The following is a 24,258-nucleotide window of genomic DNA, read 5'->3' on the forward strand; positions in this document are numbered from 1 at the left end:
TTGATGCATTAATGTTACTGTTTTTAAGTGAATAATATATATATATATATATATATATATATATATATATATATATATATATATATATATATATATATATCTTAATATTAAAGCTCCCAAGAAAGGGGTATTTTTCGAGCTCTATTAAAATTCCACGCCATCTCCTATTAAAACGAGAATTTCTCTCCTATTTGAAAAACGGAATTTCACTTATATTATAACGAGAATTCTTCTCATATTAAAACAAATTCTAACACTTTTAATTAAAGCGGAATCCTTCTCCTATTAAAATGAGAATTCCTCCCCTATTGAAAATTAAGCTTAAAATCTAGCCGTGATCTAATTAAAACGGGAATCATTCTCCTATTAAAACATAATCTCTCTCCCAATTGAAAAAACGGGTTTTAAAACTTAATTTAAAACAATTTGTTATAAAATTAAAAATAGTTAGCGACTAAAACAGTAGTCCCAATTTTTTTTAAAAAATATAAATGTTTTCAAAAGATTCCACAAGGGGTATTTTTCGAGCTCTATTAAAATTCCACGCCATCTCCTATTAAAACGAAAATTTCTCTCCTATTTGAAAAACGATAATCTTTTTTTATAATGGGAATTATTCTCCTATTATAACGAGAATTCTTTTCCTATTAAAACAAATTCTAGCACTTCTAATTAAACCGGGAATCATTCTCCTATTAAAATGGGAATTCCTCCACCATTGAAAAGGGAAAATCTAGCATATCTAATTAAAATTTGAATTATTTTTTTATTAAAACAAAGATCTCTCTCCCAATTGAAAAAACGGTTTTTTAAAACTTAATTAAAACAATTTGTTGGAAAATTAAAACGGGTTAGCGACTAAAACCGTAGTCCCAATTTTCTAAAAAAAATCTAAATGCTTTCAAAAGAACCAGTGCGTATGCACGGGCATACAAGCTAGTATGTATATATATATATATATATATATATATATATATATATATATATATATATATATATGTCTTCCTTTATGTTCAGAGCTTACCCTCCCATCCTACCCATTAATCAGGATGTCCATTATCATGTTCATGATTTTACAATGCGAGAAGATATGGACTCTTTTATATGGTGCCCATGGTGGCAGTACGTGGTACAAAATTACAAATGAGCTTTTTCATAGAAGAGCAAGACCAAAAATCATAGCACTAGGCCACTAGCTGGTGGAAGCATATATACTGTTGATAATTGAGACGTTGTGAGTTGTGACGTACCCCACTTTCAATTCATTCACACTCCTTGATGCAAAGACATGTTTACTCAAATTATCTTAAGTTGGCATCATTGATATCCTCCTTTAATTTGTTTTTAAAACTCTTCAATCTTTCTATACATTTTTTTAATACGTTAGTGAGTTGTATAGTTGATCATTTCATTTTCTGAAGAGGAGTGTAGACTGTTCTTACTGGGTCTGTAAAAATTGGGTAAAGAAGATTGGTGTGGGATTGCACATAGTTTTGCTATCTAGAGAACTGCTACTCAGGTAGCAAGCCTAGATAATAATAAGTATTTTGATTTGCAGTGCATATTTTTTTAATTTCGTTCTTGCAATGCTTCTGGTGTTGATTTCTTCTGACAAATAGCAATTATGAAGTACATAATTCTGATAAATAGTAATGATGAATAAATTTTACTTTTCTATTGTATCTTGTGTTGTAATTTACTCTCGATACATAATTCAAAAGTGCAAAAGGCACAGTAAAAAATCACAGAAACCGTAGAATAACCACCAGCTAGCTACAAGTATCTTACAGAAGAATGGCTATGATAATAACAGTATTAAATCCAGCAATTAATGTAATAACTATGCTGACTCTCAAAAACCGACTACCTGACTTATGACTATTGAAGATAAACTATGAAGATGCCACATCTTCCCTTAATAGCAACCTTAATCTTGTCCATTATACTTACTAGCATATGTGCACGCCTTTTGGCGTCAAATTGAATCAGCTATAGAAATAGATATTCTAAAATTTTGTCCTATAAAAACATGTTAAAGGACGAATTTAAATGAGACTCGAAACCATATAGGTTCAAAATAACTTGAATTGAGGACATTAATAAGATTGAACCAGCGACCTTAAGTTGTCAAATACCAAGGTTAATTTGGAGCAAGGTAATCAATTTTCAAGGGTTAATGGTTAAGCCGCCAGAAAGGTTGTATAGATTTTGTCTTCAGCCATTGCTTTACGCTTATGTGGAGGTTTGATTGCATATCGAACTTTAAAGAAAAACGACTAAAAAGGGTATCAAACTTGACACGCTTTGACAGGTTTGTGGATCAATTGAGTAATCTTGATCAAAGTAATCAAACTATCGGGCTAACCTTTCAATTCTACCTTGGAATTTTATGACACAGCTGTGCACATCAATCTTTCAAGCCCTGGCCACTCGTGTTGTTCAATTGCCTCATGTTACCGACCAAAAAGAAAATGAACTCCTGTTAAAAAGGATACCAGTTTCCGGGGAACGAATGTAAATTTTGGAAACAACAGGTCTCTTATTTTTTTATTCTGCCCACCAGGTGTCCGGGCCAGCTGATGGTGCACCTCGAATAATCCCAGGGCACAAAACAACAGGTCTTTAAACTTTAAAGTAGTACTTTCCCTAACATAGAACTATTGAGATCGTGTGGCCCTTTGTAAATATTCCAAGTGTTTTACTTTTACATAAAAATCACTTCTAAGCCATTTGCAAAACCCATAATAATTACAATAAACCAGAAATCTATAATAACACATCACAATAAGTCCATAATGCTATTAGGAAGGGGAAAACAGTTCTCAGAACTACCAGTAGAAAGGTTGTTGACGAAGAATCTTTACACTTCTTTATGTTAGAACTGTTGAGAACGACATATGAATTCAATCAAAAAGCTGGATATTAAAAAGTTCACCGACCGATGTAATTCTTCGGACCCCTGCTTTGCCAAGCATGCATTTTCAGGTCCTAGAGAACCATTACTTGCTTGAAAACCCGTGACACCGAAACCGGTATGCAAGGGAAGGCCTCTTACAAAAATCAAAAGCACTTCAAGTTCTAATAGTGCTTATGTTGATCCTACGGGATCATTTTGACAAAGAAGCAGCAATTGGCATGCCTAAAACCCAATGAAAATACTAAAGAACCACCGCAACAAAGTGACAGAGTCTTTGTATGTTGGACCATCTTTGATTGTCAAAGACGACTTTCCTCGTCGTAAGTGGTATCGCTCTTGATAATCGATACCTCTCTTGTGCTCAGTAATTACTTTTTTTTCCACATTTCATTGTAAGAAGGTGCCGATCTAGAATTAACAATTGTACCTCTAGGATTGCTAAAGTTCCCATGGAAATAATTTTGATCCCCACCATATGGGCTGATTTCTAATTCGCGAAAAATGGGCTTACTCTACGTAATATCTTATTATGTCAATAGCCAAACAAACCATTGGCTAAAAAGGATATAGGAACTTATCACCGAAAGTACTTTCCGAGCTCCTCGATCAATTGGTCCCGCTTGATGGCTCTACCTGCATTAGAATCCGTAAGATAATTGTAATGGTTCATAGAGATGAGAAAAAGATCTTGATCTACAACACAAAACCTAAGCTAGCTATTCTTTACCTTGCTTAGAAGGGCACCGAGACTTTGAGGTAGAGCTCAGAAATCCAAAGTGGATTCACCAATACTTGACAACTAAAGCAACCTTTTTGGACCCTCGGCTCCAAGCAAGTATTCTCGTGATAATTGTGGGATCATCCCTCCGTGAAAAAATCTGCATCATTTAACCACGATCATCTTCAACTTCGTGGATTTTGACGCTAAGGAACCATTTCTTGATCAAGTCCTTCACGATCTATAAGACAATTCATCACCAACTGCATTTCTAACAATCTTGACCAATGACTCTTATGAAAGTCTCCGGTTTAATCTTTTGTAGAAGAAAGATCGTGAATCTTTCCAAATCAACAACTTCTCTCGATTACTCCTTTTAGCGCCATCCCGAGAAAGTATCATGTAACTCGCAAATCGTAGCAACTGAGTATACCGGCAAGAGCCGCTTCACGGGATCAGATCCGCTCTTGCATAGCATCCCTAAGTCTTACTTTCAAATTGATTAAATGTTGATCAAGCCCCCGCCCATGCACTCTAGTAGCTCCTTCTTCCGAATTTAATCTCGATCATTCCTTCCGTTCAAGAACATTTCCCTTCGCAGTCCTTTCAAAGATACATCTCAATGTGGTCTGATTGATCTTGCTGTCCACAACAACCCATGCACCTCCACGCAGCTCTCCCATCATAGGAATGTACACAAAGACAGTCGCTTATAAGTTCGAGGTTCTCGACAATGGTTGATCCAAAATGAAGAATACCTTCAAAAAGTCTCCTGTTTAATCCCACTCTTGCACCACCTTTATTAATCAACCACAAACCAAACAAAAAAATTCAAATCGAACCTGTGGGTTTAGTTTTAGTTTTACAGCCAATCCAAAACACACCCACATCATCAAGTAGAAGATCAAAAATATTACCTTGCAGATTCTTGGGTCCCATTAGGCCCTGAATTGTTTTCTTCGAAGTATTCATCTTTTAAAACTATCCTAATACAACAACAACAAAGAAAGGGGCAAAAAAAAAAATCAGTTTCTTGAAGATGTTTGTTCAAATACCTCAAGAACATATATTGACAAAAGTCACAAAACCACAAACCTTGGATTTCACGAAAGATAATCAAGAACAAATATCTCGAGTCGATAAAGCCTTTCGATAATCCCCGCACTGCAATAGGACCAAATCCATGGAAGGTAAAACCATAAGATTATTACTCAATTATGAAAGAACCCGTGACCGGCTTGAATTTGAGTGAAGAGTTGAGACACCAAAGCAAGTAACACGGCTATAGTCATAGTCACTTGCAAGTACCGCTATAGTCACTTACCCTCGCCAAAAAGGCCAAGAGGGCTGAATTGTAGTAGCATACCTACCACAGGAAGTGTAGCCTCCACTTCACCTGTGCAAAAATCGATTCCAGTCACATAATTTTAGGTTGTCCTAAAACTGATCTTTTAACAAAAGAAAGCAGGAATCAGGCAGCAGTTTTTATCCCCTCGGGCCGGCCTCGCCTCACAGAGGTCAGATCTTACACCCTCAGAGCTAGCTTCTACCCATCAATGGTCAAGGTACTCCTTCCATCTCCTTTTTCTTCTTTTAATTATTTGATAAAAGAAAAATGCATGAAGTTTTTCAATCCATGTAGTAGTCCATTATAGACACTAATAATCTGATCTCATTGCTAGATACATAATCTTATCTCATTGCTAGATACGCTAATAATCTGATCGCATTTCAATACTTCACCAAGATGGCCATTGGATTAGTACCCAAAACCTAATGATAGCATTGCTATGTTCAAACATTTAATCTTAATACTTCTACCAATGGGATTGATTATGTTCAAACATTTAATCTTAATACTTCTACCAGGTATGAAAACTCAAGTTTAAGTGACTTTATCTTATTAAGCCCAAATGACATTGTTCTGTGCTTTTGGTCAATGCTGATGCCACAACCAAGGAACTTAACAAAGGTATAGCAAGAGTCAACCAAAAGGTGAAGCTAATAAAATCAATGACAAATGGCGAACCTTTAAGTAACGCCTCAGGTAAAAAATGTAAACAGCACTTAAAATGCAGTGCTTCTCTATAGCAATTCTTTCTTGTAAAGAACCTCTGCCAGGTTCAAGTACTGCACAAAACAAAATTTGATACGGACAGCCGACCTACAGAAGGAAAGAAGTGTGTATAATTAGCAATAGCAATAAGTTTGACACGTCAGAATTCAGACAAAAATGGGATGAAAAAAATGCATGAACATGAATTGTACCTTCAAATTCAAAGGTTATATGCACGCGATGTTAAACATGCATAGTGCACATCCTCTGGGCGTCAAATTGAACCGGTCTTAGTTTAGAATGACATCAATATATGTTACACACAAAAAGTATAACAGTGCATAATTAATTAAATTACATTAGTAAAACAGAGTAATTAAGTTAAAAGTACCAACATATAAAGCTTGTTTTTCTAAATGTTTCACTTGAATAACTCTAACATGCACACCATCAGCTCCAATTTTCATATTGTTATCTTTCGAGCAATGAACTTCAACAATTTGAACCTCCAAGAAAAAAAGTGTTTGCTCCCAACAAATGTAGTAACTCCATTGCTATCACCTGTTATCTCAATCAGATAGAAGACATCAATCTATAACTTGAGTTCCATCAGTGATTTTTTGCCAGTGAATTTGAATGTAGAGTATCAAAATTAGAAATCTCTACAATTTAAAACTAAATATCAAATGACAAACACATTAATATGCTCGAAAACTTTTGATTGTGAATCATTATGCATGAAGAATTATTGTTTTCAAAATGCAATACTCGGTAACCTGATAAAGTTTTCGGACCACTGGAAAATATCCAGCTAGAGTGTTCACTTTGAATAACACAAATGAATCAAGGAGCTGATCTGTTGGCAACGCCTAAGTATTTTTTGTTCAAGGCCTACAACACATAACACCCTTAGAAACCCGAGAAAAGAAACAATGAAAGCATTTGATACCCCTCGAACTAAACTTACTATCGACATGTAAGATTTCAAGCAAATATTTTGAACTGCTGATTAGAATAACCGGTCGATTTGAACTCTTATTTATTTGGGTTTGTTGGGTTTTAGATGCAAACAAACCATCGTTCATTGTTGGGTTTCTTTTCAACTTCCTGGTTTGGTTAGTTGATGAAAACTGCCCAAATGTCACCTCATAAGCTAACATATATATTAGGGTTCTCTAACTTATGGGAGTATCATTAAATGGAACACGGCCCAAAACTCGGATTGATAAGACATAAACAGTTTCCTCGCAAATCATGGTGATGCAATAAGCTATGTTTCCCCGTAAGTGTGATGTCTAGACCATAACTGGCTCCATAGAGGCAACCCTGACACGCCCACATCGATCTTTGTCTAAGGATGGCAGTGTAATTTTAAAGAATATTTGGTAGCACAATAGATAACTCCAAAACACAAACCTAGTATGACCTATGCCAAGGATGGCCGCAAAGGTACGAAAAAGAGATTATATTATCTTGAAGCAATATCACTATGTCCGCCTTGTCCAAGCGTCATTTCAAAGAGAGTTCAAAAGGTAAAAGAAGGAATCAATCCTTTCAACCTATTTCTCAAACCTGGAAAAATCATTCATAATAGTGACTTTAGTGTAAAGGGAGACCATACAATTTTATTTTGATAGCTTTAATTTAGGTAAACACCAAATATGCGTATAAAGATCCGATTACCGCTTTTCATCTTTAGATGCTACTGCTAAATATGTCAAACAATCTAGATCGGTTCTGATAGAGCACCTATTTAAAGATTATTTTGTTTTATTAAGCTGTTTTTTCACTTCCTTAAAACATTAGATAAATAGGGTGAATTTAATTAGTTCAAGTTATAGGCCTCAACTTGATCAAGTTATGATTATATAGCCCCATTGTCGTGGGCAGTTGCATGCAGAGATGGGACACCAACTCTACACATGGTAAGAAACGTTTGAATTTTTTTGTATTTTAACCAAATTGAAACCGCCACTGAATAAAATCAATACGCTAGCATCGCGCTGAGCCCCCTTGGCATTTGTTTGGGACAGACTTGTTAATCCGGACACGTCCAACAATATTTACATAAACCGCATGTGACAATCAAGCATCACATCTTCCGTGTTGTTAGAGTATATAAAATAAAGAGAAACAGAGGGATATAGAGGTAAGACGATTATAACACTTTTAATCCCCACAGAACACGTAAAAGCATATAATTATCCCCTTGGTAAAACATTGATACCTTTTGACTGTATCTGAAGTCGCATTTAGGAAGGAAATGCAATGGAAGATTGAAAGTGGCAGGAGCTCTCACAAGAAGAAACAGTTTTGTTGGGCCTACACCTAAAAAAAATATTAACCAAGAAGAGTAGTATGCTTGTAACTTCAATGTAGTAGAAATCAGCGCCGTGCTAATAACTTGCCTGCATAGGAAACAGATCCCGCACCGTCTGAGACAAATGCTCGGATAGCCTGAGCACATAATAACATCAAATTTTAGACAGAGAATAATTAGAGTTACTCTCCTAGCAACCCAAAAATCTAATAGTAGAAAGAACCTTCCGTGAAAGAGTCTCGGCAGCTTTGCTTTTATTGTAGTCGATTGTATGATCCGCAACGGCTTCAATGTGAGAATAACATGTTGATCAAGGAATTATGTGCTTCACCGTGATTCTTCTTGTAAAATATTAGTAGGGTAGCGTGGTCTAAAATTTGCTTTCCACCTGAAATTCTGAATACGCATACTTCCAAGGACCTCAAGGTACAGAAAATGCACCAATCCTTCAAAGAGTAACTGACAAACAGTTAAAGTCATCCTAACTGGCTCATTCATGAATCATGACAATGCATTATGGCTCCCTACAACATACGAGTTTTAGTGGGATTGGGAAACTACTCCCCACCAAAATTAGTTAGTGATTCTTACAAAGAAATCAACAACACAGCAGAATCAACCTATTTAAAACCAGATTTATCAATACCTAATTCTAATTACAAATTTTCATTCAATAACCTATTATATACAGATTCTACTATGTTGTTGATTTCACTTTTCATCCCATCAGTTGATCTAATCACTCCCCACAACGCATCAGATATTTGGCCCACATCGTTTTTCAGAAATAACATCACGTAATGGTTAAATCCTAAACATCATTATGTCCAATCATATAAGAGAAACATGAAGTCCTACAACAAACAATCGGCTTAGCAAACATCAAGAACTTATTATGTACTTCGATGTAGTAAATACCAGAAACAAAGGCTATATGCCTATATTCCCATTGTGAGCCTACCCAATCTCTTCGTGAATGGCATCGAAGTTGTCTAGGTTTCAAATTCTCAGCTCTTTCAATGATTAAAGTGCTGCCAATTGCCTCACTTTCAAGACAATATTATTCCGTGGAAGTTCGCTAAAATACATAACATCAACCAACTTTACCAATGTAACGAAATTCCATCACATAAAATTAATAATAATTGAATTAAACCATAAGAAAGGGGTGGGGTAAAAAGATACGTTTTCTTTGAGCTTTTGAATGATTTTGAGACGTGGTTTATCTAAATCCCGTCATCTTTAAGTTTTGCAAGAAACTCCTCCGCTTTATTCTTACCTCACCACCACTGTCCATTCTTTCTTTATCGACCGACTTCTCCCCTTCGGACTTCAACTTTTTAAACTATAAGAGCTCAAGCCCAAATACGATGTGGAAAAAAAAAAATCTTATCGCTCCTCGTTATTGCTTCGACGTCGCCATTTTCCTCGAGTGAATGGGAACACACACTTTGGAAGACAAAAATATAGTTTGCAATAGAATGAGAGTAGTAGTTGAAAAAATTTATGCCAAAACGTAAGAGATGGGAGAGAAGGGATAAATAGGATCGAAAAGGAGGGAAGTTGAAAGAACTCAAAGATTAATGGTATTTAAGTGGGTATTAATGGTATTTAAGTGGGTATTAATGGCAAGGCAACACCGCGTACATGTCAATATAGGCGGGATTTGGTTTTTGCCCCTGAATTGACATAAAACTCCTTTGTCCGTGGTGTGTTGTAATTGAAGGGTATAAATAGAAATAAAAAATTAAATGACGAAATAGTTCTTTTTAAAGACATTGAATAATATTTTTTTGTATTTAATCAGGGGTATTAGGTGGTAGAAAAAAGGCTGGTCTAATTTAAAAGGCCAGGTTAATTATGGTGTATTTTACTAATAGAGATATGTGATGGTCCTTTTGTTTCTTCAAGCCACTATTTCAACTGAAGTCTTGATATCATCTTGTTCTCATTTATATCTTTAAACTTCTCTCAGATCAATTTCATCCTTTACGCGCCGTCTGAAAAATATAATCGAGGTATGTAAAGTCCTTTTCTTTATTTAGTTTTAATGCCAGGCAAAGCATATAACTGTTCTTAGTTGTTAACATGCATTTATTTGTTTTCCTACTAAGAAAAATGTAGGATTACCATACATATGGTCCCTTACATATTTGATAGAACTCGATCTAGCCTAGTTTCAGTTCTCTCCACTATCTTGCTTTCGGTCAAGTCACTCCAACTAGATTTTTCCTTGAGAAGATTCCAATATTTATTATTTAAATATTATTGTTGCGGATCAGACTAGAACCCAAAAATCCCAGAAACTAACATCTCCCATGGCCCATACCATGTTGAGAACCAGTTGCTCTAAAAGCTCGAACTTGTAGAAGAAAAAAGGAGGCTTCGACATAGTATACAAAAGATTGAACACATGGTAGCACATACCATACCACGAACAATAGAGTTGACGCCCCACAAACAAATATATATGGAGTACTGTAGAATTAAACAACCAATTAAAAAGAGACAAAACACAAGAATTTATAGTGGTTTGGTGCCAATGTGACAACCTCCGTCCCACGGAGAAGAAATGTTTATTGCTTGATTGATTTTTAGGGTTCCATTACAGAGATATATATAGGCACAACACAAGTGCACAAAATTGTATATATATTCTAAGAATGGAGTCTTCCCTTTATAGAAATAGTCGAACTTGTCATGAACCGACTGAAGATGCCAAGACGCTTCTCTTCATCATGTGCAACTGAAGCTCGCATGGGCTGTCTCTTTCTTCTCTCACACTCTAAGTTGGTACTGAAATGTAGTGCTGATTTTGAAGACTATGCCGTCTAGTGCCCTGACTTGCAGGGTAACTTTTCAGTGAAATCTGCATATGAAGAGATTCGATCAAGAAAGCCAGTGGTTGAATGGTACAAGACTATATGGAGTGGATGTATCCACCCTCTACATCAACACTAGCCTGGAAAATCATACAAAGGAGAATATCAACTGATGATCGTATAGAACAAACTGGTATTCCTTTACCTCTTGTTGTCGATTGTGTGGAGCTGAGACTGAAACTAATAAACATATGTTCTGGCAATGCAAGTTCTCTAAACAGTTGTGGAGCTGGATTAAACAGGTTTTCACATCAGTATAACCTACAAGACGTTCTAAAGTCTAGTCAGAGATGGAGCTCTAGGATACAAGATTTGTGGAAATCTAGTATTGCTTCATGTCTAGTGAGCATCTGGAAAGAAATAAATAATTAAGGTTCACTTTGATGGTAAGAAACTGAGGCTTGTGGACTGCAAACAGTATGTAAGACTATAACTCAAGGTTACAAGTAAACTCTCAAGAGGTCACTGCTATAATAACCCGTTGGAACTTGGCATTCAAATTTTTTGGAATGTGGCTATTAGACTACGTAGGGCACCACAAGTTAAACATTGTAATTGGATCCCATGTACCCGAGCCAGATACAATCAAACTTAACACAGATGGTGCATCAATGGGAAATCCTGGACCCTTTGGAATTGGCGTCTCTTTCAGAGGAAGCAGATGTCAATTCTTTTACACACAACATGAACATAGGTCATGGAGATAACTACAGAGCTAAGTGTATGGCCATCCTTGTAGGTGTAGAGATAACACTTCGAAAGGGGCGGAGAAAAATCTGGATCGAAACCGACTCTGAAGCAGCAGCTCAAGCTTTTGAAACTGGTTTAGTGTCATGGATATGATGCTGCAACATAGATGGCTAACATGCACTGAGAACTTGCATAGGTGGAGAATCTCAACAATTTGGAGAGAGGGAAACTTCACAGATGATTTACTTGTAAAACAGGGTGCCACACTAAACCATACTTGATACACCATACTTGTTTATGGTTATAGTCATCAAGTAGGAGCATGCAATAGTGGTTAGCATGTTGGCCACCCTATACAATATTTTTTGTTTTTTGTTTCAAGTTTTACTATATTCTTACTTACCAAGTAGAGAAATAAAATTAAATAAAAAAAAATTAAATCACCACTAGGCACTAGCTAGTAGTAAAAAATTTAAACTTAAGTGTGGCTCGCCTCAACAGACTAAAGCAATTGCAAAAGCAAAAGACAAAAGCAAATGCAAAATAAAAGAGCAATGGCTATTCTAATGAGATTGTATAATGGTTGTCTGTTTCACCAGTATTAAAATTCTTTATCCCGGGGCCCATGGTGGCACTAGCACTAGCACCAGTTGGTTACAACTCCTTTTGGAAGGTGCAAAGACGTTTCATCATCTCAAAGACTCAATAGGGAACCATAGTCAATCAGAGTCTTCACGCAAATTTTCTCAAGTTGTACCATCTTTCTACTTCAACGTACTCCTCTTCTTCAGCAGTCAGCCAAACCAAAAAAAAAAAACTACTACTACTTCATCAGCAGCTACCAAGGCCTAGGCTATTACTATCAGTTTTCAAATTGTGGTAACTGGCAAGTGATAATTTTTCTATATTTGTTTGATATATGTGTTAGTGAGTTTGTTATGGCTGATCATTTCATTTATGATGAACATATATAGTAATACAGCAAGTAATCAAAACCAGTTGTACTAAATATTTTACTCAATTATGCAGCTTAAAGTCTTATATCGTTGTTCTTATGTATGTAAAACTAAAATGAGATAATGTCAAAGATTACTTCTTTGTTGCCTAGAATCCTAGATCATGCATTAGAACACCTGACACACTCACAACTAGCTTAATTTTACAGTCAAATTAAAATTATTTCACTAAGAATCTCCGTTCTATTTCCACAAGGGTTATGTTTACAGCACACACTTGTCTTTAGCTCAAGTAGATCAGGATTTAGCATCTGCATCATCTGATAAATTGACCTCTCCATATTGGAGTAAGGCAGATATATTTCTTTACTGACTCTTTTACCTACTTTTGAAATGCTCGTCACAAATTCTTCCATTGTGTAACATTTCAAATAAATGATACCTACCTAGTCTGCATCAAAATGAGTCTACGTACTACTAGTTTTACATGGGTGGGTGGACAGAAACTGAAAAAAGAAAAGAGTGTTGGACAAAACAAGGACGTGTGTGTGTGTGTGGTGCATGCAATTCTTCATGAAAATGAGTGTTAGTTATTGATTTAACTGGGTGTTAATTATCTTCTTAGCTGATCAATATTACAATTAGCATATATTTATGAGAATATGTTACTCGGTTGAATTTTCTTTGTTCTCTTAAGCTTTTCGTGCTTCATGAAATTATATATCCTTACTGCAGATTGGATTCATATCTAAAACTGTTGCTTTTGTATAACGAGGGCACTATCTGGTCCCCAGGAGACACAGGCTAGATTTCTTTTTCTCATTCTTGGTCGTCAAGAATATTGTGTGAGAAAATGATTCTGGAAATTTTGGCCATTGTGGTTACACCCGTCACAGAAATGGGAAAGAGTTTTCTTAGTGCAATGAAGCGCCAAATCAGTTATGTTACAAATTATGGTGAAAACATTCAGAACCTAAATAGCCACATGAGCCGACTGAAAGCAACGAAAGAAGATGTTCAAAGTTCAGTTGATGAGGCAACAAGGAGATTGGAAGAACCACTTCAAACTGTGTTAGACTGGCTGGAAAAGACTGGAAAACTGGAAGAAGAAATGAGGGTTCTAAATGAAGAAGTGGAGGCTAACAGAAAGTCTCTCAAGGGCCTATGTCCAAATCTTGGCTCCCGCATGAGGCTAAGTAAGCAAGCAGTGAGGAAAACCATGGATGTCAGTGGTTGTCTTCAAGAACAGGGGAACTTCGATTCAGTTTCTCGTGTTCCAGCTCCTCCTTGTGTAGAACTCGCGCGAATGGATAGTGTTTTGGCCACTGTTTCTAGAGAATTGATTATGCAGGAGGTGATGGAAGGATTACAGAATGTGAGCATCCATTCTGTTGGTGTGCATGGGATGGGAGGAATAGGGAAGACAACGCTTGTGAGAAATCTGAACAATGAACTTCAGAGTAGCCATCTCTTCAAAACAGTTATAATGGTAACAGTGTCCAAAGATCCAGATTTGAAGGTTGTCCAAGACAATATTGCTGCCCGGCTAGGTTTACCACTTCAGTCAGAGAGTTCAGCACTTACAAGAGCGGTCAAATTGTTTGAAAGATTGAAGGCAGAGAAGACGGTACTTATTATTCTGGACGACGTGTGGGAGAAATTGAAGTTGGTTGAAATAGGAGTTCCTCTTGGTAGTGAGCACATGGGCTGTAAAGTCATACTCACTACTCGAAATCGTGAAGTTTGTGAACAAATGAAAATTCATAGAATAATCAAAATGGAACCCCTCACGGAAGATGAATCTCGGACTTTATTCATAGAAAAAACAGGTAAGGTTGCCATGTTGCCAAATTTGCGACCAATAGCAAAGGAGATAGTAAGAAGATGCAAGGGCTCACCATTGGCAATTGTTACTCTAGCATCCGTGTTGAGAGAAGCAGAGGAATTTGAATGGACCAATGCACTGAGGGTATTAGAAAATCCTGCTCCATGTGATCTAAAAGGTATCATGCCAGAAGTAATCACATCCCTGAAATACAGTTACGACCATTTGTCCAGCTCAGAAATCAAGCAATGCTTCTTGTTCTGTTGCTTATATCCTGAAGATTACAATATATATTTGCCCGACTTGAGATGCTATGGCATTGGGGAAGGGTTTCTAAAGGTGAATGGGACACTAGAGGATGCATATAACAAATTACTTTCTTTTGTTGTAAAATTAAAGAAATGTTGTCTGTTGTTGGATGGTGACAAGGATATGTGTGTGAAGTTGCATGATGTAGTCCGGGACGTTGCCTTACTTATCGCATCAGACGATGAGAATGGCTTTCTGGCGTGTGTAGATGGAGGGTTAAGGAATTTGCTAGATGCGGAAAAGTTGAAGGAATGTAAGCGCATTTCGCTTATGAGAAATAAAAATCTTGTGCTCTCTTCACCATTGGAATGTCCACGACTACGAAGTTTAATAATCAGAGACAATGACAATATCAACTCAGAGGGAGATAGTTTCTTCGAAGGTACTAAAGCACTCGTTGTCCTGGACCTGAGGGGCTCGCCCTTATGGAAGCCAGAGTTGTCTGTGCCAGAATCACTCTCATACCTCACAAGTATTCGGACGCTCAATCTACATGACTGTGATTTGTTAAATAAAGTGTCTCTACTTGGGGGAATGAAGAATCTGGAATTACTTAGCATGAGGAGGTCAAGAATCGAGAAGTTGCCAGAAGAAATAGGCAACTTGACTAATCTAAGAAGCTTAGATTTGAGAGATGCAGAATTGTTTACTGTGGCACGAAACAGTATATCAAGGCTATCAAATCTAGAGGAATTAATGGTGAATACCTTTATTGGTTGGAACACATACAGTCAGAATGGTGAACCAAATGCTAGTTTCGATGAAGTGGCATCTTTAACTCATCTCTCACTTCTTCAAATTGTTGTGAGAAGTAATGTGTCCCATAACAGGCCATGCTCGTGGGATAATATGAAACGATTTATTGTTTCCATAACAAATAAATCGAAAACTTCCTACGGCTCAGTGGTAGAGGGGGATATCTGGAATAGTTGTGAGCTGCAGCTTGATGAAGTAAACCCGATTGAGCACTGGGTTAGTAAGTTGTTATCTAACTCAAAGGTGAAGCGAATGAAGTTAAATGACTGCAATGGTTTCAAAAGTGTTGCAGATCTAGATACAGTGGGCAGTCTCAAACAGTTGGAAGATCTAGAAGTTAGTGGGTGTGATGAAATTGAATATCTTGTAAGCATTGAAGAAGCAAAGAAAGCTCCTCAAGATTTGTTTGTGAGATTGAAGGAATTAAGGATATATTACATGGAAAGGATGGAGAAAATCCTCCATAGCCAAGTACCATCATGTAGATTCTTGGAACAGTTAAGCTTTCTACACTTGGTCAAGTGTCGCAGACTAAAGAACATCTTCTCCTCCAATCTTCTATCACCAGCAAAAAGACTGGGAAACCTCCAGGTAGTCATAATAAGTGAGTGTCATGCACTGCAGGAAGTGTTCAACACTGAGGAAGTTACAGATATTGGTGGGACCCCAGCTATGCTTTTTGGGTTAAGGTATATGGAATTGGATGAGCTACCTGAACTGATAAGTATTTGGAAGGGGATCATACCGGTTGGGAGCCTTCAAAATCTTAAAAACCTAAAGGTGAGAAATTGTAGTGGCTTGGAATATCTGTTGTCAACCATTATGGCAGAGAGGCTTCAAAACTTAGAGAACCTTAGTCTCGAAGAATGTGATGTAATGGAGAAGCTGATACTTTCGAAAAGGGAGGAAGAAATAGCTACAACAAGTGATTCCTCCACAAGACACATTATTTTCTGTAACACTGAAAAATCACCCTCCCTTCCAACCTTTCCAAATCTCCGACATTTGACTATATATAAATGTAAACTACTGGAGAACGTTTTCTCATTTGGTGTCGCACGAGATCTGCAACAGCTGAAAGATATCATGATCGAGCGTTGCGATAATTTAAAGGAAATAATTGCAAGAGAAGAAGAAAATGTAAATGAAGTTGCAGACCATCGCATTTTGCTTCCTCAGCTACAAACTCTCCGACTTACAGGCTTACGCAGTCTAACAAGCTTGTACCAGGGAGACTTACCTATCAGTTGTCCTTTGAGTTATATTGACGTTATTGGATGTCCAAATTTGAAAAAACTTCCTCTTGTAGCCCAAGCTGTTTCACATCTTAAAAGGATTGAGGGAGAAACTAAATGGTTTGAAAGACTAGAATGGGAAGATGAAAGCCTCAAGTCTTGCTTCCAACCTTTCTTTGTTGCCACTCAAGCAGGTGAACCATGTAAGCAAAAAATTATTTTACATTACTTACCATTTTTAAGTTAAGTCAGCAAAGAAGGAGCTCAATCCCCATTTTCTTTTTTCAGTCTCTTCATTTTTGAGTCTATAATGGCGAATATTTTACCTCGAATCTTGCGGACCGTAGAAAATAATGAAAGGTAATTCCTTCTTCAAGTCTCTTATAGGATCACAACTGCTTACATTGATTTTGATTAATTTTAGTGTATTCTTATATATCACATTTTCAGATTGATTTTGTAGCAGAAACCATAAACTTTACCATGTAAGTTTTATGGTTTGTATTAAGATAAAGTAACATTTTAACTGCTTTTGAGACTGGTGCGGGATTGCACATAATATTCCTGGACATCCATGTTACATCATGGAGTCTATATGGATGCATGTCCAGGAATGCTATGTTGTCTGAACATGTCCCTTTGTCGATTGAAAATTGTTTATATGATGCAACGGATATATGGAAGGAGTGGAATAGGGTGTGTAATAATCTGAACAGTGGAGATAGGATTGATTATGCTATTTCTAATGTTGTTGGCAGAGATGAAGAGTGGATAGCTCCACCTCCGGGGTGGATCAAGTTAAATATTGATGCAGCTTATCATAATTTATGTGTATTATCTGTTGTGATAGCAGGGTACACAAAGGACATAGTCGGTTCAGCAGGAGAAGCAGAGCTCTTGGGTAGAAATGGAAGTGACTAAAGCACTACAAGCTGGATGGTCAATTGTCATTGTAGAAGGTTATGCTGTGGAAGTTATTAAAGCTCTGAAGAATGGAGATCTCAACCAGGATTGGACGTGGAGCCCTATTCTGTCTAATATCTCTGACAAGCTTCCTTTATTTTCTTCTTGTGTTTTTAGAAGTACTCTAAGGCCCCTATGTAATAGATTGGCTCATGCAGTAGCAAAATGGAACTATGCCAGTTAACTAGTTTTGATTGTAATCTTTTACGCTTGGACTAACTGGTCATTATAAAAAATGCGTATGTTTTTTTTTGTTCTTGCAAGTGGCAATGCTACTGGTGTTGATTTCTTCTGATAAATAGCAATTCTGAAGTACATTTTTTCATTTTTCAATCCATTGATCCCTAATCCAGTTCCAGAAGAACTGTTAGCTAATTGCGTATTTCGGGTGGTTGAAAAGGAAATCATAGACCTATTATCTGCTCTCTTCGTCTTTCACGATGTCTGCCATCGATCCTATGGAATCTACTTCCAATGACACTCCTATAGAAGCTGAAGAATCCATGCCATGCAGCGATTCCACACCAGTACGTACACCACATGCTCAATAGTGGCTGCCCACAAATAAACAGCTTTGTTACTCTACTCAAAATTTGTAGCTCAAAACCGTGCCAGACATTTTTACCAGCGACAACTTGAAATTACAGCTTCTTGAGATCACTTTCGTGGACTGAAATTTAATAACAAACATTGATTTGCAAAAGTTTAGGCTGTATCATTTGAGGAGAAACATACCAAAGCCATGCACAGTACCGCACCCCCCATATGAACAAGATTGCCACATTATTCTGCAACATTGTTCCCCGTCAAATTAATTATCAAGTGAGCAGAGGGAACGTTATGGGCCGAGGGGGTATGTGGACAGTCAATTGGTTGGTTTCTGTCTGTCCTCATTCCTCATCTCTTCTCTTTTCTTCGTCTCTCTCCCTATCAACGCCCTCTCAATCTCTCCCTCTCCCCTCTCCACTCACCCCCCATTTAGGGGTGGGAATTTGGCCCTAACGACCCTAACCCGGCCCTGACTGACCTGACCCTAATCCCTATAAAGCCCTCACAACTAAAGCCCTCACAAAATTTAGGGCAAGGCCGGCCCGGTCCTAATGCCTTCTAGGGCAGGGCTAGGGCTAAGGTTCTAAAACATAGGCCCGATCCTAACCAAGTCCTAGTTATAGTTTTACACTTTCACTATAAATACACATACTATAATCCGATTAACTTTAAATATTTTTAAATTAAAATAAGATTGTCCTTTCAGAATTTATCACTTACACCTTAAAAAATACTACTTCCAATAACTTGTCGTATATAACAAAAACTTGTCAACCTAAGAATACGTATGAAGAACGAAAGAAGCTATTTAAAAAACCGATGTAGTAAAAAGAAAAAATGGTAAATATATAAGTCCAGCCCTAAAGTCTTTAAAGAGGGCTTAGGATAAGGTTAGGGCTTGAGATTTAGACTTGTGATCCGGCCAGACCCGGCCAGACCCGGCCTTAATATCTGAAGGGCTTTAAATGTTTAGAGCCAGGCTTGCCCAACCCGGCCCATTGCCCACCCCTACCCCACTGCTATGGCAGTATACTATTTAATTATTTAATTGTAAATGTCAAATAGCAAAAGCCCAGCCCAAGTGAAAGATTTGTTAAGACCAAGCCCAAGCCCAATAACCGCTCATCTCTTACAACAAAAACCTTTCATTCTTAAACCCTAATAACTCTGTGTCTTTTCTTTTCTCTCCTTAAACCCTAAAAAAAACCCTAAAATTTCAATCTCAAACCTCAAAATCGACAACGAAAATGAAGACAAACACAAAAAAGAACAAAACTTTACACAAAAAACCAACAAAAAAAGTAGCAACATTAGACCAAGACTCATTCTTTCAAACAAATACTAAAAAAAGAAGAAGAACAAAACTAGATGAAGAAATCCAAAGTGAAGAAGACAGTGATAAAAATGAAGAAAATGAGACTGCTCCTTTTTCTAAATTTGGTAGAAAAGGTGGAGAAGAAGAAGATGGAGATGATTCTGAAGAAGAGACTGTGGATGAGAAGAGATATAGATTGGGTATGGAACAGTTGGAAAAGTTTAGGAAGAAAGTAGAAGAAGAAGAAGAGGATGTGGAAGAAAGTGATGATGAATATGATGTGAAAGTGGGGAGGAGGAATTTGATGGTTGCTGATTTGTTGCAGAAAGAACAGCTTGTAGATAGTGGCCGTGTTAGGAGATTGATTGCGTCGAGGTAATTGTTTTTTTATAAAATGTGGTTTATTTTGTAGTTTATGTATAATGTAGGTTGGTCTAGTTTATGAATAATGTAGGTTGGTCTAGTTTGTGAATAATGTAGTAGTTTGATTGCGTCGAGGTAAAGTTTGTAACTTGCTTGGGTAATTTTTTGTGAGGTGGATTTGAAGTGAGAGACATGTCTGAATTATAGTAGGTGGTTTAGAGGATTAAGGTCGTGTTAAGGGACAGAGGAAAGAAGCTTGTTATCTGTTAGTTTTTAGTTTATACTGATGCATGCCATATCCATTACTTGATGCAATATAAATATATCGAAAGATGAAGCAATGGAGTTGGATTAGTATTGAACTTTATGGAGAAATAAGCATTTGAATTTTCTGCTCACTTTCGAGCACAAGATGCAAAGCTATAGTGATTGTCTACTCAATTTGAGTGACTTTTTTTTAGCTGGGGAATTTTGGACAGTAGATAACCTAAATATATTAATGATTGATCTGTGCTTCTCAAGTATAAGTACATAATTTTCACACCTTAGGTATTTAGGTCAGTTCTTAACTCATTTGGATTGTCCCAACATTCAACAGAAAAGATTTGCATTTGGTAGAATGGAGTAATCCAAACATTGAGGAGGAAAATGTTACGGTCTTAAAGATCTCAGCCTTAGGAAATTGGATGCTTTGGGTTAATGTTACCCACATAGCACGTGGATCATGCTCTTTAGAGCTCAGGCCTTGCAGTTCATGATGTAAATAAATAGAATCTCCTGTAATTTACCCTACTACAAACTTGGATATTTTTAGCTGATGTAAGTCCGATTGTGAAACCAAAGAATGGGTGTGAAGTTTTTTGTACATAGAGTATTTTCACAATGCCGGAACAGATCTTTCTGTGCCTAAAGTATGCTTATTGGCAGAGCCTTCTCCATATTTGACGTGGATGAAAATGACATGGTATTCTCGTTAACCAGCTTGATTACTTAATTGGTGAGCCACATGCTTAACGATGTAGGTGAAGACCCAAATGTGCTTCTCGATACCATCCATGTCATATATAGGGAAGGTACTGTCTGGAACTTTTCTTCTACATGCGATACTCTTATCACTTTCTATCTTTAGATGCTAATATAGTTCGACTCAAATATCTAGGGTTCAGAAACCAGAAATCGGTGATGGATTTCGCTTATTAGTGAGGCATCGTCAGTCTGTTACTGCGGTAGCTTTAGCTGAGGATGACATGAAGGGATTTTCAGCTTCCAAGGATGGAACAATTATTCAGTGGAATGTAGAGAAAGGAAAAAGTGAAAAATATATATGGCCAACTAAAGAAGTATTGAGCTCTCACGGTGCGAAGAATCCACAAAATCCTTCTACTAAGTGGAGTAAGCACATTCTAGCTTTAGCTGCTAGTTCGGATGGACGATATTTGGCAACTGGAGGCCTAGATCGTCATGTTCATTTATGGGATACACGCACACGGCAACATATTCAGGTGGGTTTCTGACTTTCTTAGTGATGTCATTTAGTTGTTATTGCATATCTTCATTATGTGTAAACACAGAATATTGGTTAACATTATTTTAGTAGGTGCTATCTGTTGACCAATATAATCATAATCCCCATAAGTAAAACTAAATGAATACAACAGAAATACTTATATTACACTATTTGCTCTTGTCATATGTTCACAACACATTGTTGCAACTTAACAGGCGTTTCCAGGTCACAGAGGTCCTGTGTCATGTTTGACATTTAGGCAGGGAACTTCAGAACTAATTTCGGGTTCCTTTGACCGAACAATTAAGTTATGGAATGCCGAGGACAGAGCTTACATGGACACATTATTTGGTCATCAAGGTGAGGTATTGACGATTGATTGTCTAAGGAAAGAACGTTTACTGACTGTTGGACGGGATCGAACAATGCGCTTGTGGAAGGTGGGTTCTTTAACCATTGTATCTTTTGTGGGTTTTCTTTTTCCTGCTTTTTGCACAATAGAATTTTCTCTTTTCAAAGTGTAGGTGCCGGAGGAATCACAGTTAGTTTTCCGTGCTCCAGCAACATCATTGGAATGCTGCAGTTTTATTAGCAATGATGAATTTTTATCTGGATCAGATGATGGAAGTCTTGAGCTTTGGAACACATTAAGGAAGAAACCTGCTTATATTATTAAAAATGCTCATGCTGCATTTGCACTTGATGACAACTGTGAGGCGAAAGATGATGCACCGTCTAACGGAGATTATACAGGTAAGAAAATATATTGGCATTTACTCATTTTCTTAATTAGAGTTGTTGCAAGTATTGTAGTTATCCAATTGCGTTTGGGATGTACCTTTGAGTTTCCAACCCTCCCCTTAATACTAATGATATCTCCTTGCTTTCCCTTTTGTTTCCAGCAGAAAATGGTAGCAAAAAAGCTATAAGTTACTGTACATCTGCACTTTCATGGGTTGGTGCGGTTACTGTATGTAGAAGCAGTGATCTTGCTGCATCTGGAGCTGGCAATGGTGTGGTTCGTTTATGGACAGTTGATAGTGACAACAAAAGAGTTCAACCTTTATATGATCTTCCATTGGTAAGCTACCAAGCGAAGAATAAAATAACAGTGGGAGCTTACTCCCTTTAACAGAAGCCTCTCAATTTATGTGGCTATTGTTTATACTTTTGTGAGGGTATTATTTATAATAACATCATATTATTTGCAGAGATAAACTTCTCTTGGGGTTCTGTTGTTGTTGGCACCCTCCTCCTCCTCCTCCTCCCCCACACACACACACAAAAAAAATAAATAAATAAATAAAGAAAAGCGATCTAGTCTTGTAAATTGGACCTGCACGCGATGTTCCACCTTAACTACTGTGGTTTTATCTATATTTGTTTTACTTTTGATTTCTGGCCTGGATGCCTGTTGGTCATATCGGTAAGCTTAGCCAAACTTGCCTCCTCGAATTGAAGTCTTTGGATTTTTCCTTGGTTATATTGCAAAGACAACGCATCACTTAGACAACTCTGCTCTCATTTGATCTCTCTCTCCCTCCCCTCCCCCCCAAAAAAAATCCCAACATGAGTTGTTACCCACCTTAATTGAGTGTTTTCGTTTTAATTTCTTACTTTCTTAATTCTAAAGGAACTGCATGTTAGTTGCTCATGATGACAATGGTACATTGGTACTTCTAGTATGACATACACCTATTGAGGACGTACAAGGAATTAGCATTGATCTATTTCTTAATTTGCATGTTTTTATGCTGTGAATCCTGTGATTGATCTTGTGAATTTGGTACCTCTTAGTATGACATAAAGGTATTAATTGGTATACTGTTTAAACATGTTCACGTAGCAATTTGATTTTTTTTCGGTTGATATAGGCTGGGTTTGTCAATTCCCTAGCTTTTGCAAAATCTGGGAGGTTCCTTGTGGCTGGAGTTGGCCAGGTAGGTTTCCCTGTTTATTTTCTTTAATTGCTTCAACAATTTGAATAACTTGTAGACTTTGTCATATTATGAGCAACATTATTGTGGCTTTGGTAGTGCATGTATCTTGATCTGATGCTTTCATGTTCTTTTCTGTGTCTTGACTTTTGCACAAAAACAAAGTTGCTCTCTTAGACCTTTTTTTTTCAAATTTGTCTCTCTTCTGGATGTTCCATAACATCTAGTCTTTATATTGTTAGAGTATTCCATTCAAGTCATTACAATTTTATTTTACTCAATTACGCCATCCAAATGGAGGCTGACGCACTGCGTTAAATCCTTCTAAAGTTCAAATCAATTATCATGAATTGCCAAATCCTGATTATGCAAATTTCGCTACCAATAGCTCTCTGATGTTTTGTAATCTTTGCAACAGGAACCACGGCTGGGACGGTGGGGTCGTATTCCGGCTTCAAAGAACGGAGTTCTACTGCAGTCCCTTAGTATACTTGAAGAGGAGAAGTCTCATTAATTTTGATAATGTGAAATTTATTGTACTTGTATGAGTTTGAGAAGTAAAAGCAGAGAAATTTCTCAAATTTTGTGAGACCAATAATATTTTGAGAAGTAAAAGCAGAGAAATTTATTGTACTATTTTTCTCTTCAGAGAAATTCACTGAATGTTATATAGTCATTTTTTCCCACCACAAAGGTCTGTTTATGTGTCTTGCGTCTTCCAAGTTCCAACAGTTGCTCATTGGCTTAAGAGTTACTAAGATTTGGCCTGAACAGTTCATTTAAATTGACACTGGATTCCCAAGCAAATAGTTCCAACTTCTCTCTCCATAGTATTAGCGAGAAACTGCAGATTCTTTTATCTGCCAATACTAGTTTTAACTTTTAACAGAAAGTTGGATTTCCGGTGCTTAGAACTGGAAGGTTAATTGTTTGTTGGTAAATCGCGAGCGATTAGCCAAC

General features: G+C 37.0%; 2 protein-coding genes across 6 annotated transcripts; both read left to right on the forward strand.

Annotated features, from left to right (window-relative positions):
• Nucleotides 1–12,290: 12,290 nt before the first annotated feature.
• On the forward strand, nt 12,291–17,878 carry LOC147478738 (putative disease resistance protein At4g27220). 4 transcript variants are annotated; one of them, XM_086583256.1, is made up of 4 exons: nt 12,291–12,469; nt 13,275–16,867; nt 16,953–17,024; nt 17,518–17,878. In XM_086583256.1, exons 2-3 carry the CDS (start codon nt 13,393–13,395, stop codon nt 16,973–16,975), a joined length of 3,498 nt encoding a protein of 1,165 aa, XP_086439382.1. In that variant the 5' UTR covers nt 12,291–12,469; nt 13,275–13,392; the 3' UTR covers nt 16,976–17,024; nt 17,518–17,878. The 4 variants fall into 4 exon arrangements, with proteins under 4 accessions (XP_086439382.1, XP_086439384.1, XP_086439383.1 ...); XM_086583258.1 differs by lacking the exon at nt 17,518–17,878 and adding an exon at nt 17,115–17,155; XM_086583257.1 differs by having other exon boundaries at nt 12,318–12,462.
• A 1,475-nt stretch (nt 17,879–19,353) lies between these two features.
• On the forward strand, nt 19,354–23,991 carry LOC147478739 (U3 snoRNP-associated protein-like EMB2271). Of its 2 annotated transcripts, none has more exons than XM_086583961.1 (7): nt 19,354–19,866; nt 21,014–21,356; nt 21,577–21,801; nt 21,886–22,114; nt 22,264–22,442; nt 23,236–23,301; nt 23,717–23,991. In XM_086583961.1, the coding sequence occupies exons 1-7, from the start codon at nt 19,424–19,426 to the stop codon at nt 23,810–23,812; spliced, it is 1,581 nt and encodes a 526-aa protein (XP_086440087.1). In that variant the 5' UTR covers nt 19,354–19,423; the 3' UTR covers nt 23,813–23,991. The 2 variants fall into 2 exon arrangements, with proteins under 2 accessions (XP_086440087.1, XP_086440088.1); XM_086583962.1 differs by having other exon boundaries at nt 22,267–22,442.
• The last annotated feature ends 267 nt before the right edge of the window (nt 23,992–24,258 follow it).

This window comes from Coptis chinensis, chromosome 9 (assembly GCF_015680905.1).
Source record: "Coptis chinensis isolate HL-2020 chromosome 9, ASM1568090v1, whole genome shotgun sequence".
NCBI classification, from domain to species: Eukaryota; Viridiplantae; Streptophyta; class Magnoliopsida; order Ranunculales; family Ranunculaceae; genus Coptis; species Coptis chinensis.